Below are 17,135 nucleotides of genomic sequence, written 5' to 3' on the forward strand. Positions count from 1 at the left end.
TTCATTATTAAGATATTGAGTTTTCCTTTTATGATTAGGATCAAGTTAATTGGATAATTTTTTACTGTCAGTTAGGGAGTACTTTGTTTGGCTAAAATCTCCAGGTAAGAGATTCTCCTACTAGACCTTCGAATTGAATTTAAGAGACTACATGTAATTATGATTATGCATTGATGGAAGCTAAAATGCATAACTTGATGCTATTGATGATGACTGTCATTGTATGGATGATTGATGATGATGACTGATGTTATGTTAATGATCGGTAGTATGTTGTTGACGACTTGTTGATGTTGATATTGATGCATGATATATTAATCACATGATTAAGGACGTTAAGATTAATATTCATGTCATGTTATGATGTTATGCTACATGCTATGGATAAGGTGTTCTGTTAACTTTGTCTATTAGAGTCGTACCTGCATGGGTGTCCTTCGGGATCACCACCTTTTTAGAACTGTGTAGTCCGACGGGACCGCCAGTCTGGCATTGATATAGACATGATTCGAGTGATTCGATGGGATCACTCGCAGCCCGATTGTCTTAGTGTTTCCTTCGGGTACACTAAAGACCAGGTTGTCCTAGGTGTTCCTTTGGGTTCACCGAAGACCAGATATGTTCCTACGGGATCACATGTTGTACGTGTTCAGAAACGTGTCAGTTCTTGGATACCACTTTTCAGGACTCTAATGGGAAGTTAACAGACACCTAGCGGGACTAGTAGTAGGTCCCTTACTGAGTATATGTTTATACTCACTCCTTCTATGTTTAATATTTCAGGCGAAGGTAAAGGTAGAGGAAAGCTGACGAGCGACAGAGGAGGATCCGTGACATGCCATGTGGGGACTTAGTTTTGCTTCCGCGTTTATGTTTCATCAGTATTCCGTTTTTAATGAAAATTTAGTCTTCCTTCGTTTCAAAAAAAGTGTCTCATATCCTTGTTTCTTTTTAGTAATGACCCCAGTTTAGTATAAAGAGTTGGGTCGTTACAGAAATATAGTAAAAACCTTTTTAAAAAATCATTAAAAAATGGTTTGTGAAAACTAGAGTTGAGTTCGGAAGTCATTTAGGTACGAGTAAGGTGTTAGCAACCCACAACACTCGTTTAGAAAACAATGACCAAATTCAAAATCTTGAATTGAAAATATTCTTTAATTTTTTAAAAAAACTAATGTCTTATTTTACCTTATCGTTACTCCAATATTTGAAACAATAATCTCATAAAATAAGTGGAAAACATTCCATCAATTATACTATGTTGAAGAAAATCTACTCACCTCAAGAAAGTGGGAAATTAGTACAATTTCTCAAAATCCGTCATAGAAATAACCATCTAATAAAGAGATTTTTTAAAAACATTAATTAAAACCATTTTTTCTTGGGATCAAATCTAGAACTCCAAAAGATGTGATCCTTCACCTCAATAATTCTAGAAAATCGGACTCCTAAATTTTCTAGATTCCGTCGTATGATTTTGTTTAAGAAAAATGGTATAAGTTATTAGAAAATATTGATTAAGAAACCTTATGAAATCGTAGATTAAATTTTGAACGTTCAAAAAATATGAAAAATTATAACTTTAAAAGAAAAGAAATTCTAAATAATTTTTAAAAAAAGTGTTTTGTCAAAGATTTTAAAACTTGGAGAATTTTAAATTAGAAGGATTTTAAAACTTGAAAATTTTAATTCAAAAGAGTTGAAAATTTTAAACATGAAATAAAATGAGACTTTATGATAAATAGAAACAAGAGTAAAGAGACATCATAATAAATTATGTAAACACAAAATAACATATTGAGATTTTAATAAAAATATATTGAAGAAGATCTATCTCGAACTTCCAAATAATTGATTTCTTCATCTCACGAATTCTAAGAAATCATACACCCAAATTTCCTAGATTCTATCGTCTAATGTTTTTAAAGAAAAAATAATTTAAAATATTAACAAATTTTTTAAAAAATTGTTCGCAATAACATATTAAATTGACCACAAAAGAAGGGAAGAAAATACAACATTAAAAAAGGCAAGAACATATCAAAGAAGCAATAATAAAGATAAAAAAAATACTAAAGAAGAAATAATCAATGATATAAAAAGAAAAAAATTAAATAAATAAAAATGCTAATTATATATATATATATATATATATATATATATATATATATAAAAGTAAAGATACAATATATAAATAATAAAACTTAAGAATAAATTAACAAACGAAAGACATGATAATAAATTAAAAAAAAAAAAGGGGAAACTTACATAAATGTAACAAAACTGTAAACTATTTACGACCTGTGTAAGAAAGTCAGGTTAGCTATTTTTAAATATTCTAGATTTCCCCTTCTATCTTTCTTTTCTTCATCGCGATTCGTCTTTGCTCCTGTTATTTCGTCTTCCCCGTCTTCCCCTGCTATTTCGTCTTTCTTCTTTTCTCTCTTTTGTTTTTTTTGCGATTTCTTTCCATCATCTTTTTTATTTTTTAATTTTTTATTTATGTTGTTTAATCTTTCCATCGTTTTTTTCCTCTTTGTTCTTTTTTTTTTTGCTTTGATTTTTTTTCCATTTCTTTCTACTTTTCCTCTTCTTTTTTTCGCTGCGATTTTTTCCATCGTGTTTCTTCTTCCTTTTTTTTTACGCGTTTACATTTGAGTAACCAAATCTAAACGATTGTGTACAACAAAATAGCAAAATCTAAAAGATCGTGTATAAAGAATCTTGGAAAAAAATCATTTAGATTTGAGTAGCCAAATGTAAACAATCGTTTAAAAAAGTAAACAATCGTATAAAAAAATCTTTAAAAAAAATCATTTGGATTGGAGTAGCCAAATGTAAACGATCATGTAAAAAAATCTAAACGATCGTGTAACAAAATTAAACGATGGAATTAAAAAGATAAATTGTAGTCATATCTAAATGATCGCGTATAAATTGTAGTCATATCTAAACGATCGTGTATAAATTATAACCATATCTAAACGATAGCCTTGTAGCCATATCTAAACGATCGCGTATAAATCACAAATATATTACGCCCGCGTTATTGATGGCGTGGTTGACGGGATATTTTTTGTACTTTACACGGTGTGCCTCTAGGCTTTTTCCGTTTTTGAATTATTTTGTATAATGTAAATATTTTGCCGCTTTTTTATATTTTTGAAAAGACCCCTAAATAAAAGATAACATCAAGGTATGAAGAAATAAATAAATAAAACTAACACAAGATAATAAATAAATAATTATAAGAGAAAGAAAAGTAAATAAATAAAAACAAAAATAATAAGCAAATATTTAATCATTTGGTTTTTCTTTCTTTCTTTCTTTCTTTTTTTCTTTTTTTTTTTTTTTTTTTTGTGCATTTTTCATGGAAGCTTGAAGAAAGATAAGTAAAATGATGAAAATAGTAAGAACAAAAAAAGAATAAATAACTTTGAAGAAAAATTAAACAAAATAATAAGAAGAAGAAGAAAAAAGAAAGAAAGAAATTGAAATTCCAACACACTGTTGTTTGAGGTGTGGATAACTTTGAGCATAGTTATCTGAATTGCATGATCTTTTTAATTCCATGTAACTTTCTGAGGTCTACACCCTAGGCAAGGCAACTTGTCCAACCCTTCATCCTAAAAGATGTATGTTTTCGCCCCCAGATTGGATTACACAATGTTTTTCATCAAAGTTTCATTTTTTAAAGTTTGAAACTATTACGTTAAAGTTTCTCAATGGTTAATTTTTGTATTTTCCTTCTTTTATATGTAGTAACAATATCTCGGGCCAACTTTGGCCTAGGATCATACTATATTAGCTTATGTTCTTAAGCTCGGGGCTATCTTGAGCCAACTTCAGCCTGGGATCATACTATATCAGCTTATGTTCTTTAGCTTGGGCCTATCTCGGACCAACTTTGGCCTAGGATCATTGACATAATGCTTATAGAACATTAGCTTATGTTCCCGGGCCAATGTTGGTTTATAACATTCCAACCTTTTTTTTTTCTCAAGATTCTTTGGCTTATATTTGGATACAAAAATCTAAATGTACCAATATTCGATTTTTTTCAAGATCTTTTATATTCGTTAGATTTGATTGTAGCCAAATCTAAATACCTATAGCCCAACGATTTTGTTCAAGATCGTGTACTAGGATTCAAGTAACAATTTGAAAAGAAAAAAACAATACAAGACTCATGATTGATTGAAAACAAAGATCACGATTTCAAAAAACTATAAAAGAAAAATTACATAAGAAGTAAGAAAAAAGGACCATGGAAAGGAAAGGAAAAATTAGCGAAGAAGAAAATAAAGAATATGAAAAGGAAGGGCAAACTTGAAATATCTAAAAAATGGTCAATTTCATGAACTTTTTTTTTTTGTTATACAAATCGTAAATATTTTGATGTTTTGTTGTATTTATGAAAATTAACCTTGGAAAAACTATGTAAAACATTTTTATTGAACTATTACATAATTATCTAACATAGAACAAAATTATTATACATTTCAAATGATAAAAAAAACAAGAAAAAAATTCAAAACATTTCACACTTTTCTTCCTCTTCAAAATGAGATAAAGAAAGAGATTTTAGCTATTTTTCATAAAACACACACGAAAATGAAGGGTGAAATACATTTTCCAAACTACCCGTATTTTTAAAACAAAACACCAATAAATTAAATAATAAAACTAAGGTCAATTTTCATAAATATAATAAAATATCAAAATATGTAGGTTCAGGTAATGAAATAAAAAAATTTTAAATTGCTTTTAATATTACGGACGATTCGTCACTTTTCTTTTTTCTTCTTATCGGCGATTTATTCATCTTCTCTTCCAAATTTTTTCAGCTCCCTTTCAGATTTTCTTTCTTCTATTTTTATTCTTCTTTTTCTTTCTATCTTTCTTCATATTATCTTTATTTCTTCCTGCTCCTCTTTCAGAATATCAAGATCGTTTAAATATCACTTTGATATGATGTAAACGATCGCCTTATCTAGTCAACACGATCATTTAATATGATCAACACGATCATTTAGATTTGAAGCATTTTGTCCATCCACTAGTAGAAAAATGGCTTACGATGATAGTTAAATGCTGTCATTAAAAGCTTTCGTGATAGTTTTTTAGAGCCATTGATGCGTCAGTCATGGAAAGTATTTCATGACAGTTGTAAAAAACTGTCACGAAAAGTGGTTTTTCATGACATAGAATAAATGTCACGTATGAAACATTTTATGACAGATTATAACTGTCATTATTTAGTTACGATGAAGGTTAATAACTATCACAATTTACATTTTATGACAGAGTGTAAATGTCATTATTTATTTTCGATGACAGTTAATAATTATCATTCTTTATATTTTATGACAGCTTATAACTGTCATAGTTTACTTTTTATGACGGAGGATAACTATCATTGTTAATATTCAATAACTGATATTAAATGTCATTATTTATCATTTATGACACTTTTTAACTGTCATCATTTTACAGCCCTCTTTCTTATTGAATCTTGTATTTCTTGTCGCCCTGCCATTACACGTACCATTACAGACTAATACAATCACATATTGAAAAACAGTGAACGCTTTTATAGGCCCAACACACTTTGTAATATTGCTTTAATTGTTTGTGCAAATGTGTTTTGGTACGAACAAACTATTTAAATAACTATATTTAAACAAAAAAATTTCCTACCAAACCTACAAAAAAACCTATACATCAATGAATTGGCGTAAATATGGCTTCATTGCTCCAATGGATTGTGGCAAAACCTAATAAGATAAGGAAAAAAAATGATTCGACAAGACAACACATTCACCCACATAAACACATTATATTTACTTCATGATAAACAACATACTTCAACAACATAGAGCACATACACACTTCAAGAATAATAACTTCTAAGCTTAGCTAAATTCATCCCACAAACTAAGATAAATTACAGACACACTTCAACAACACTTCATGATCAACAAAACATTTTAACAACACTTCATAATCAACAACACACCTCAACAACACTTCATGATCAACAACACACTTCAACATCACTTCATGATCAACAACACACTTCAGCAACACTTTATGATCAACAACACAATTCAACAACATTTTTTTATCAATAACACTTCATGATCAACAACACACATCAACAACACACTTCAACAACATAGAGCACATACTTAGCTAAATTACATACACACTTCAACAACACATAAGCGCAAACACCAAATTCAACCCACAAACTTACCTAAATTACATACACACTTGAAGAATACATAATCGAAAACACCAAATTCAGCCTACATACTTAACAAAACTCAAAGCTAAAACACCTACAAGCATATCAATGGCTAAAAGTAAGAAAATTGATCGAACGATGCACTAGCACAAAGTACAAAAGGAGAGAAAACCAACGTTTTGAATGAAAATGGATTATGAAGTGCTAGGATTTGAAGTAGAAGGCTGAGAACAACTTTTAGCGCATGAAAAGTAAAACAGAGTGTCTCATCTTAGCAAAAAGTGTATTCAAGTTACAGATACTAAAATCAATGGAGATAATTTGATGAACTTCAAAAACTACATGTTAATAATTTTAAAATTGTAAGCTAAACTCTATTTTTATATTAAGAGTCTAAACTTGCTTAATAATCAGTGAAGTAACAATAGGCAAGATTTAAGCAAGAGAATGGAGAAGTACACAGAAAATGAATAACCTTTCCAATTGACATGCACGCAATGCAAAGGAGGGCACAGTAGCTGAAAAGAAACCAAATAAGGAAACCCCATTTCTGTCCCTCTTCAGGCAACTGCTTGCATCAACAAGACAAACTAAATACTCAAAGCTTGTAAATTGATGATTTGGCTAATGTTAACTAACAGATAATCAACCTGAATGAAGAAAGTGATACACATAGCCATCAGAAGCAAACAATCATATACAATCATTCCAGCGCTGGAAAAACTCAAGTAAAAAACACAAGTAGGGGGTTAAAGTAAAGCAAGAAAGAGGTAACATAAACAAGAAACAAGATTTTCTAGTTGAACAACATGATCTCAGAAGGAATGCAAGAGAAGGCTCATGAAATCCAATTACAACTTTTAGTGACTTTTCAAAGAAAATATAACCATGGTAAAGTAATACTCATTCTATTTAAACAATGAAAGACATATATCTTCAACAAGATTTGAATTCTTTAATATGTCAAATTCCGATGTATACTTTTTTCAAACTAGCTAGCTAGATTCAATTTGTATTCAAATTTATGGTTAACTTACCAAACCCTTTAATGTATACATTATTATGTCATTTATAATAATAATAATAAATATAATGTTGTAAATATATATAGTATCTCATAAACTAGTTCATATAAAAGAATCACATCCAACTACATTTTTGAAAATAGAACCCCAAAAAAGTCAATATGTGGTTTTATTAGAACAATTTATAAGTTTGGCGAAGAAAAAAGATTTTTTCTAATTGGAGTCCTGAGTTTGAGGACACCTACCACATTATTTTTTGTATGTGCCAATTCTCTATATTGAATAGCAAAAAAAAAAAAAAAATTACTTGATTCCTTCCACACACAAAATCATCCCTTAAATTTTTTATTACATTTAAACAACGTGTCACGGTAAAAATTTCTAGAATTAGGATATATAGTACGTGTACATATACTACTTTTATTAATTATTTATTATACACCGTTAAATGATTTGTCAATTTATTAAATACTTATTGTCTACATCTCACACAATTTTTAGACCGAAAATGCAAGAATTAAATTCAAATTAGAAAAAGAGAAAAAAGAAAATCAAAAGCTAGAAAAATTTACTATGTGAAAAATTAAAGTTTAATACAATCACATAAAATAATTTTCTCAAAATTGGGATTCGCATAATATGCTTGTATTATTTTCTGTTTTTTTTTTCTCTATTGTGTCATCCATGTCTATGGACTCATTGAAGAAAAATATTGATTTAGTTGTAAAACAATTACAAGGTTCATCTGTCCACTGCCCTAGATGGTAAAGGGTCCAAGGGCCTAGCCTGGTACAATGCAAACTGCTACATGGAACAATGTCCATCTACCCAAGTGAACAATATCCATCTACCCAAGTTGAGAAGTTGGAAGGACATTCTAAATCTAGAGAGCTCAATTTTATTTCTTTCGATACAATGAGTAGAGTATATACTGAGAGAATGAAACTCAAACCTTAGATAGAGAGCACAAGAGCTTTGTCCAAGTAAATAATCAGGTAATACATCTGCAAAAGCCCATCTCACATTCCTTATGTGTTTGAGAAGAGGATTTTCCTTCTGAGAGAAACATGAGATGAATCAATTCACCATTATAACGGTATAACAATGACATATACTTTATGGCATAAACTTCAAATAAAGTAAACTTGAAGTACTACGCCAAAAAGATTCTATTCATTATTTCTCTCCTTTTTTAAGATTAAAAAATACTTTCAATGAGAACAATGAAATAAGAAGAGTTAGGTAACATAAAAAAGATAGTCCATATACCCTTTGGGCATTGGGGAACACTAAGGGCAAAATAATAATAACAATAAAATAAAAACCCAAAACATTTCACATCTTGTTGGCTTAATGGGGAAGCAGTTAGCTCATGAAGAAAACATTTCATATCTACGATTGTTCAATCATTAGATAGTGAGAAGAAAGGAAGAAAAATAAAAATAACAATAAAGTTAATGGTAGTTAAGAAGCCTAGTTATTAGAGATTAACTTGAAGGAAGAGTGTAAATGCTTAGAGTAAGATACTGAAATGTGGATGGTCTAAACCCATCTTTAAAGACATTCCTACCATAAATTATCGAGATCCTGTTTTTACCCATCATCAAAACTCTCCACAGAATAAACAGAGAGCCAATATTCCAACAAAGACTTCATGAAATCTCTGGTAGGTTAGCTTCTTCGCCATACTACGACTTGTGTGGCTAGAAAAAGAAATGAGAAGAAGTACAAGAACAATCGTAGAGCAAGCTCATGAGCTGATGTTTAGGAATTGGGGTATTTTAACACTTCTCTTTGCTCTTAATTTAAATATAAACGTAAGTATTCTCTACTTTTAATTCCTAAAAGCTGAAGTACATAAAACAAAGTGGATAATTGTAGAAAAGCTTCATAACCAAAGCCCATAAAGTAATATGGAACCTAGGAAGGGACCAAATATCATAAGGAATTCTACCAAGTGTCACAGAAAAAGGAAAACCAAAATAACAAGGAGGTGTAGGACACTTTTACCATAAAGAATCAAATCTCACATTACTACTTCCATGACTAGTTCGATAGAAAGGTCACTTTAAAAAGTATCATTACTAAATTTGATATAAACAAGTCATGACCTAAGATTCATGTATTATTATTCAATCTTCCTAAAAATTATGATTGACGCATCTTCCATGGAAAGCTAAGCTACAAGATAGCCAGCCAGTGAAATCATTTATAACCTCACAACGAAACTCCGAAATGGAAAAACACGATGTGCCAACTACCAATTCAAATTAAGATGGTTACACACACCAAGTGCCTTATATTAACAATCTCACTTGGGAATGACATTGCGACTAACAGAACTCGACACAGACATGCTATTAACCGGAGTAGCTGTAGAAGCTGATGTTGAAGAAGATGAAGTATCTAATTGATCATTTTTTCTGAAATCAACAACAACCCACACATAGACATTGAAATCCAACAAACTCGAAAGATAAAATCATATAAAAATAAGAGAAAAAAGGAGAATAAAAAATAAATTCAATAGGCAGTAAATGAAACTACGAGCGACGACGAACTTGCGTAGACGAAATAGAACCTGCGTAGACGGAAGAGGTGGCTTCTAAATGGCGATGGCGGACGAACCTGCGCAGATGGAAGAGGCGGCGGCTACTTGCGAGCGACGACGAACCTGCGCAGACGGAACAGAATGCGCGACGATAGCTTGCGAGCGACCACGAGCAACGAGCGACGGTGAACACGAGCAACCACGAAACGACACGCAGACAGAAGAGGCGGCGGCGACGATGAACACCACACAGACGGAAGAGACGATGTCGAACAAGTTAGGGCTTTTCAGTTACTGCACGACAGACGGAAGATTGGGGGAGAAAGAGAAATTTGGGGGAAAAAAGTTAAATTAAAAGTTAGGGTTTTTTTATTAATAAGAAAGGAGATAAGAAAATATATAATTAATAAATTATTTTATTATTTATATTCAATAACAGTTAAAATTTGTCATAGATTTATGACAGTTAAAGTATTTTGACCTCTTATGACAGTTTTTTCTTCGATTATATTTTGATATTTCTTATTATAGGTTCATAACTTTTTTCATTTTCAAAATTGTTCTATAAAATATAATTATCGACAGTTTGTTATATTTTTGAAAAAAACCCTGATGTTAAAAGGGTATTTTCAAAACTTGATAGGAAAGTGTTGGATGATGGTGCAATCGAGGGAGACAATGTTATAAACTTATGAATTCCCTTCTACAAAATAAAAAATAAAAAATAAATCCGTTTAACCAATCACCAAATTTGCATTTATCTCTTTCCCATTTCGTCAAAGGCCCAGTAATTCGCGGTGTTCTCCACACGACGGTGCGCTTCCTCACACTCACATGTTCATAAAACCGCCAATCTAGATCAAACTTTGAGTCAAATTCAAAGAGATTCCTCTAAACTTTGGAATCCGTTATTTTATCTCTCAACAATAACTTTTTCCGAATTCATCGAGTATTACAAGAAAATCTTAATCCGGACCTCTGACCTGAGGTCCTCCGGTATTGAATATACAGCACGAAGATGCAAGGTTTTCAGGATGCCAGTGGGCCTCCAAACTTGGCTCAACTTCAGGCCACCATGCAAGCCATTGAACTTGCTTGCAGTTCCATTCAGGTTTTACTCACTCTTACTACTGTTTTTGGTTGCCAGAAAAGATCAGATAAGTGTGAGATTTTATAACCATATCATATGACTATCCCAAGAATGTTTGATTGGATTGAAATCTCTTGTGTAAAGGGTAGTAAAAACATTTTGAAATAAACCCATTTGCCATTGAGTTGATTTTATAATCTATATGGGTACTAAGCCCAATTGTAGTCTTGTGAATGAGAAAAGACTGCCCAGTTCTTTTGTTTCTGATGGATTTTTGTAATTGTTATAAGTTTTCAACTAGTGGAGAATCTGGTAACTTGTTGGTGAACTCGTTGGTAATGAGTTATAAAAAAAGCTGAAAGGATCTATAATTACTTTCTTTTCTCATGAAAAGTTAAAAGAGACTTGATAGTCTGAAGTGAGGCGCTCTGGAACACTGTTACAAAATTTTCAATAATTTTGGATACTACTGATAACGTTGGAACTCTTAACTGTTTTGGTGGTAAAATTTTCTCGAAAACATATGATCGTTTCAGAAAAGCTTTTGTGCACCTTTATGGCCCTCTTCAATTGTATCTGTTTGTCTTTTTGAAAAGGAGACCGGCTTCTTTATTGATATAACTTAAAGTACAAGAGCATTATACAATAAGCAAAGATAAAGAAACCAAAATAAGGATCAGGAGGCACATTTGGATATCTGAACTAGGTTGACACCTCCTTAGCGCCTCATCATATCCAAAAATACATCTAACAAGGAATAAGAGTTCATAGAGACTCCTAACTAAAGCACAGTAATCCTCAAACAATGCAAAAACAAAGCAATAGCAAAATAAAGCAAAAACTTCACAGTTCTAAAGCTAGTCCAAAAAAAAAACTTGAATGGAAACAATCAGTAGGAGATCTTCAGCAAGTTCTTCATTGAGCTTGAGAATCTTGGCCTGCTAAATGAGGGCAGAGGTCTGAAATAAAATCGAAAAAGCTGAGTATAACATACTGTAAGAGCTATCAAGGTTGTGAGATGAAGGTTGGCCAATTTAAGCATAAGTCCTGAATGTGATTTTACCTGATTGTGTTTTCAATTGTACCTGTTTGTGATTTATGAATTCCAAAATGGTACTTTTGGTGTCTTTGTGATTTTCAGTTTTTAGCCAAAATAGAATCTTTAATTACTTCGATACATGGAAAGAAATCTGCATATAATTTGGCTTGTGTGCTCGAGATCTTATGATAATTTCAGAGAAGTCCACTGCTTAGGAACAATGGTAAATTAGGTCTCTGCTTTTGCGGCACTTTTATATCCTTTTGAATTGACTAAACCGTTTTTGTTATATATATATATATATACATATTTCAAAATGCTACTTTTAATGTTCTTAGTGAACATGTATCAGTGGCCCAGCTAATGCTGTTCTGTAAGCCTTTTTTGTTAGAATGTTTACACAATCCATTATCTTGGGGACACAAATTTCATGCATATTCTTTCTTAGATGCACATCAATCCATCTGCAGCTGAGGCAACTATTCTATCACTTCGGCAGTCGCCTCATCCATACCATACGTGTCAGTTCATTCTTGGTAAGTTGATTTTACTGAAGAAATTTTCAATTACAATAAATTTGAAGGCCTTCTAGTCCTAAGAAATACATAATTTTTATGCTAAGTTTTACAAATCAAATATGGTCTATAGGCAAAAATACAAGTTTTGAGAAATTGATTTCTCTACACAATTCAAGAGGCACAGCTTCCTGGACTCAAACTTGTTGCTTTCCAAACCCCTAGCCATTTGACCTCTAAACTTACCTGAAGGGACCTTTGTTACCATTAATAGAAGAGCAAAACTTGATAGCACTGACTAGGCTAGAACTAAGATTCCTTTATGAACTTTTGATCTCCTATTATTTGCAAGATAGGATGGTGCTGAGAAGTGATAGCTATAGAATATTTTAGAAGCAAATATATATTTTTTAATTTATTGTTTGAACTACTTTCATTGAGAAGGGATGAAAGAATACAAGAGCATACAAAAAATCTTGCCTACAGAAATCTCTCTAAAGGAAGGGGGTTCCAAGTAAGTAAAAGGTTGCCTATAGAGTAATTACAAAAAGTATTCGAAATGTTAGCTCAAAAAGAAACATGGACCTCACTAAGGACCAAATCTCACTAAGGTACCCTCTCCCACATCTCTATACACTTTTGCATAGTTGGAGTCTCTTCTTGTGATTGGCATCCCCCTTTTTGTGTACCCGTGTATTCTTTCATTTTTTTTCAATGAAAGTGGTTATTTTCATAAAAAAAACCTTCATCATTTTCCTATCGAACAAGAATCTAAGCTGCCCCACCAAACCAAAAAGTTAGAGACCAAGCAATTCTTTTTGGAAGACGGACGATGTAAACGAGGAAACCTAAAGTAGGGGGTCTATCTTCCACCCATTTTCCTTATCAAAAATACTTTCTTACCTTCCCCCATGCAACGAACACGATGGGACAAGGAAGGGAGTTCAAGCCAAATATCCTTCCACAGATTTCAATATCAAAGGGGTGGGCGCCATGCTTCCTAGCAATAATCCTGTGTCATAAGGATTCATGTTCAAGGGAGAAACACCAAAGCCTTTAGCCAACAAGGCTTTGCTTTGAAACCTTAAATTTCAAGCGTTGATGGTGTCACAAATCTCTCAATGACCTCCCAACTAACTAGATTTGAACCCTTCCTTTCATCCACCCCTTCTCATGGACAATCGTGCACAAACTTTTGGATATAGTCAGAAACTGAACAAAGAGCTTGAAAAAGGGAAAGATAATAATGAGAATGCCACTCAGTACTGACCTTATCAAAGTAAATCTTCCATTTCAACTATCGGGTCCCACTAAGAGAGCCTTTCGGTTCCTCAGAAAGAGAGGCCAAAGGAGGTGGGGAATGAGCCAATGTCACACAACCAACCAAATCTGCGCAGCTCCAAAGCTTATCTTGGTTGCAGTTGAGACCCAAAACATGACATTTACTTCAATTAATGTTGAGCCAAACATGCTCAAAGAACCCCAGCATATGGAGGTCAACATGTTGCTCACTAATTATTTAGCATTTTACTGCATAAACAACTATGCAACCTCTGGAAGTAGCCACATGTAACATCTGAGTTACTGTAAACACTTTTTCTCACTTTTATTGTTATTAGAGTGAACAGGCTGATTCACGTGGGTGACCTTTATACGTATAGGATTGTTTGAAATGACATTTAGTCTAGTCTATCTACTTGATTTTACTGAATTTTGTGTAACTATCAAAGTCCTCTCCCAATTTCAGTCTAGTATGTGTCAATAAGATTTGGAATAACTTAGTTTAGTCCTTCATTAATTCTCTTTTTCCTATTTTAGAAATTAGTTATCCTTTTAGTATTCTTTCTTGCATTTAATCCTCTATAAATAGAGAAACCTCCTGTGTAGAAAACAATTTTTCATTGATAATACAGATTTGATCGGACTCTTGGAGAGAATTCTCCTTTCATCTTTAGGCTACATCAATGTGTCTTATGTACAAATTTGCGAACGAAAGAACTGATCAAATTTGCAAGTGGGCCACAACATTAAAGATATGCTTTCATGTAAGATTAGTAAATGATTGAGATAGACCACAATTTTGACCATTAAGCTATTATATGTTAATTTGGATGCATTTGGAGTTTGTCATGATCATGAATTTATTAGGAATCTTATAAGATAAATATTAGAAATATTTTTAGAATTGTTGAGACATGTTTGTCATTAGTTAAGGAGTTAGTTATTGAAGAGTGGTTTGAATAGAGCAAGTACGGCGGGTGGAGAAGGCAGTTTTTTGGACATAGATTATGTGATAATCCATGTCTCTCGAAGTATTTGGCGAACTTGTAGGCTTCCTTGTTAATATTATTATCATTTTCATCAATTTTTAGTTCCCATCAATGGTTCCGTTAGAATTTTTATAAACCTTTTCTTATAGTGTGTATGTGTTGGAAACAATGTCTTGCTTCTTGTCAATATGTCATGTAATATCTATTCAGTGGTCCGTCTGGTTGGAAGGATTAATTAATGAACAATTAGATATGAACTCTACTTGGTTTATGATGTACACATTTGCAGTATTAGAGATGTAATCAATTTTCTAAGGAAATTGTAACGGTGATAATAATTCTTAATCAACAAGATGATTTTCCCTTTTTGTAAAGAATAATATATTTCAATTCTTCATGGTTCTTTTTCATAAAAAAGTATATTTTATTTGACTATGTTTGCATGCTTGCTCTATTTATGATGTTCCTGCCTCCCTCCCTCAATTTTCTTTATTTTTTCTGTTGGTGCATGTTCTTCAAAGTACTATGAAAAATTAAGGTCTTGTTTGGTTCGTGATACAAAAATTGTTTTATAAAACAAAGAACTTAGTAGAAAACAAAAACTAATTCTTCTTTTTCACTATATTCGAAAACACATTTGGTTCCTGTTTAAAATTTTGAAATTTTGAAATTTGAATTCAAAATTTAAAATTTGTGTTTGGCTGTGAATTTGAAAATACAATAGTGTATCCCATGTTTATAATTTCTGCAAACAAAATTTAAGAACAAGGAAAACGACAATTTATTATTTTTGAAAATGTGCAATTTTAAGGGTTTGTTTTTTTTTAATGAAACGAGACTAATGCTCAAAGTACTAAGGAAATAAAATGAAAGTAACGTCAGTAGTTGCACCCGGACATCTCAATTAGGTTGACACTCCCTTTGCACCATCATCATCTCCCTAAGAACTTAAAGAGCTTAGCAATACAATACGGTACAACCGGACAAATAAGAACTTACAAACAAAAGCTAATCCAAACACTAAGCAACAAGGTACTAGCTTAAACAACATAGTACGAAGCATAATGTTTTATCGGATGTCCCCGAAAGGACAAATAGTACAAAGCAAAAGAATTAGCTAAAGTGACGTCTAATGGTAAGATGTAATTTTCCTTTCCACCGAGAAAATTACATCTTACCAGCTAGCTGTTAGACGTCTCTTTAGCTAATTATTATGCTTTGTACTATTTTGTTTAAGCTAGTTTTTTGTTGCTTAGTATTTTGTCTAGCTAATTTTAAGGGTTGCTTTTGGAAATTGTTTTTAAAAATAAGTATACTAAACGTGTTTTGTTGTATTTCTTGTTTTTTAAAACATAAAAACAAAAAATGAATCACGACCCAAACGGGGCATAAAGATTCATGAATCTTTTGCTTTCCTATTATGGTGCAAAAGATGATCTCTCTGGTTTTAGTGCTGATCTTCACTTTTGATGTTTTATTCAGAAAATTCTCAGGTAGCTAATGCACGATTTCAAGCTGCTGCTGCAATTCGAGATGCTGCTATTAGAGAGTGGAGTTTTCTTACTGCTGATGTCAAGAGAAGTTTAATTAGGTCATTTTTACTTCTATGAAATACTGTACTTTTTGGTTTCTTGTTTCAGTGAAATATGTTTTTAAAACTACTATGCGCATTTGAATGGCAAAAGGAATTGCCAATTTACTTGTGCTATTTTGGATATGCTTTGGGGCACTTGGTGGTAGATATATGCAAAACAGTTGGGGGATATATGTCTAAAATGGAATGCTTTAATTTCTTCTGTGTAATCTTTTTGTAACTTGTTGGGATACGATGAGGATGTTATGGTTGTGTTAGCGTAGTTGAGATAGTGCATTTGGTGATACCTATCTTTTTGTTTCTATGGATTAATATATCTTATTGTATTTTGAGCAATAGTCTCCTTTCATCTTATCAATAAAATGTCTCGTTTATGTTTCAAGAAAAAATTTAAGAGGTGTGGGATTTTGTTTTTATACAAAAACTAGTTTCTTTATTGAATTAATGAAATGAGACTAATGCTCAAAGTACAAAGGGAATACAAAGAGCAAAAGAAATAAAAGCATAGGGGATTGGGAGGTTCAGTCAGGTATCTCAACTAGGTTGACATCCCCTTAGCACCCTCATCATCTCCAAATAAGATACCCAATCCTTATAGTCTTCCGGACTAAATACAATACAAGAGGATAACATCTAGACCTAAAACACAATTACAGTAATACAATGTAAAGACTTGTAGACATAACAACCAAATGTAAAAACTTGTAGACAGAACAACCAAAAAACTAATACAAATACACTATTTCATAGATTGGAAGAAGCAAAAGTTAACGAGCTAGCTGAAGAAGAGAGTGCCAATTT

The 17,135-nt window shown here is 31.9% G+C and overlaps 1 protein-coding gene across 4 annotated transcripts in view; it reads left to right on the plus strand.

Annotated features, from left to right (window-relative positions):
- Window positions 1-10,547: 10,547 nt before the first annotated feature.
- LOC103487293 (uncharacterized) overlaps window positions 10,548-17,135 on the plus strand; it is a 62,858-nt gene continuing 56,270 nt past the window's right edge. Inside the window, exons 1-3 of one of the 4 annotated variants that reach the window (XM_051081534.1) lie at window positions 10,548-10,937; window positions 12,347-12,491; window positions 16,223-16,331. In XM_051081534.1, coding sequence (XP_050937491.1) covers window positions 12,404-12,491; window positions 16,223-16,331 — 197 coding nt within the window. In that variant the 5' untranslated portion in view covers window positions 10,548-10,937; window positions 12,347-12,403. The remainder of the gene's footprint in view (window positions 10,938-12,346; window positions 12,492-16,222; window positions 16,332-17,135) is intronic. The other 3 variants (XM_008445566.3, XM_051081535.1, XM_008445567.2) reach the window with 3 other exon arrangements.

The sequence above is a fragment of the Cucumis melo genome, chromosome 2 (assembly GCF_025177605.1).
Source record: "Cucumis melo cultivar AY chromosome 2, USDA_Cmelo_AY_1.0, whole genome shotgun sequence".
Classification (NCBI taxonomy): Eukaryota; Viridiplantae; Streptophyta; class Magnoliopsida; order Cucurbitales; family Cucurbitaceae; genus Cucumis; species Cucumis melo.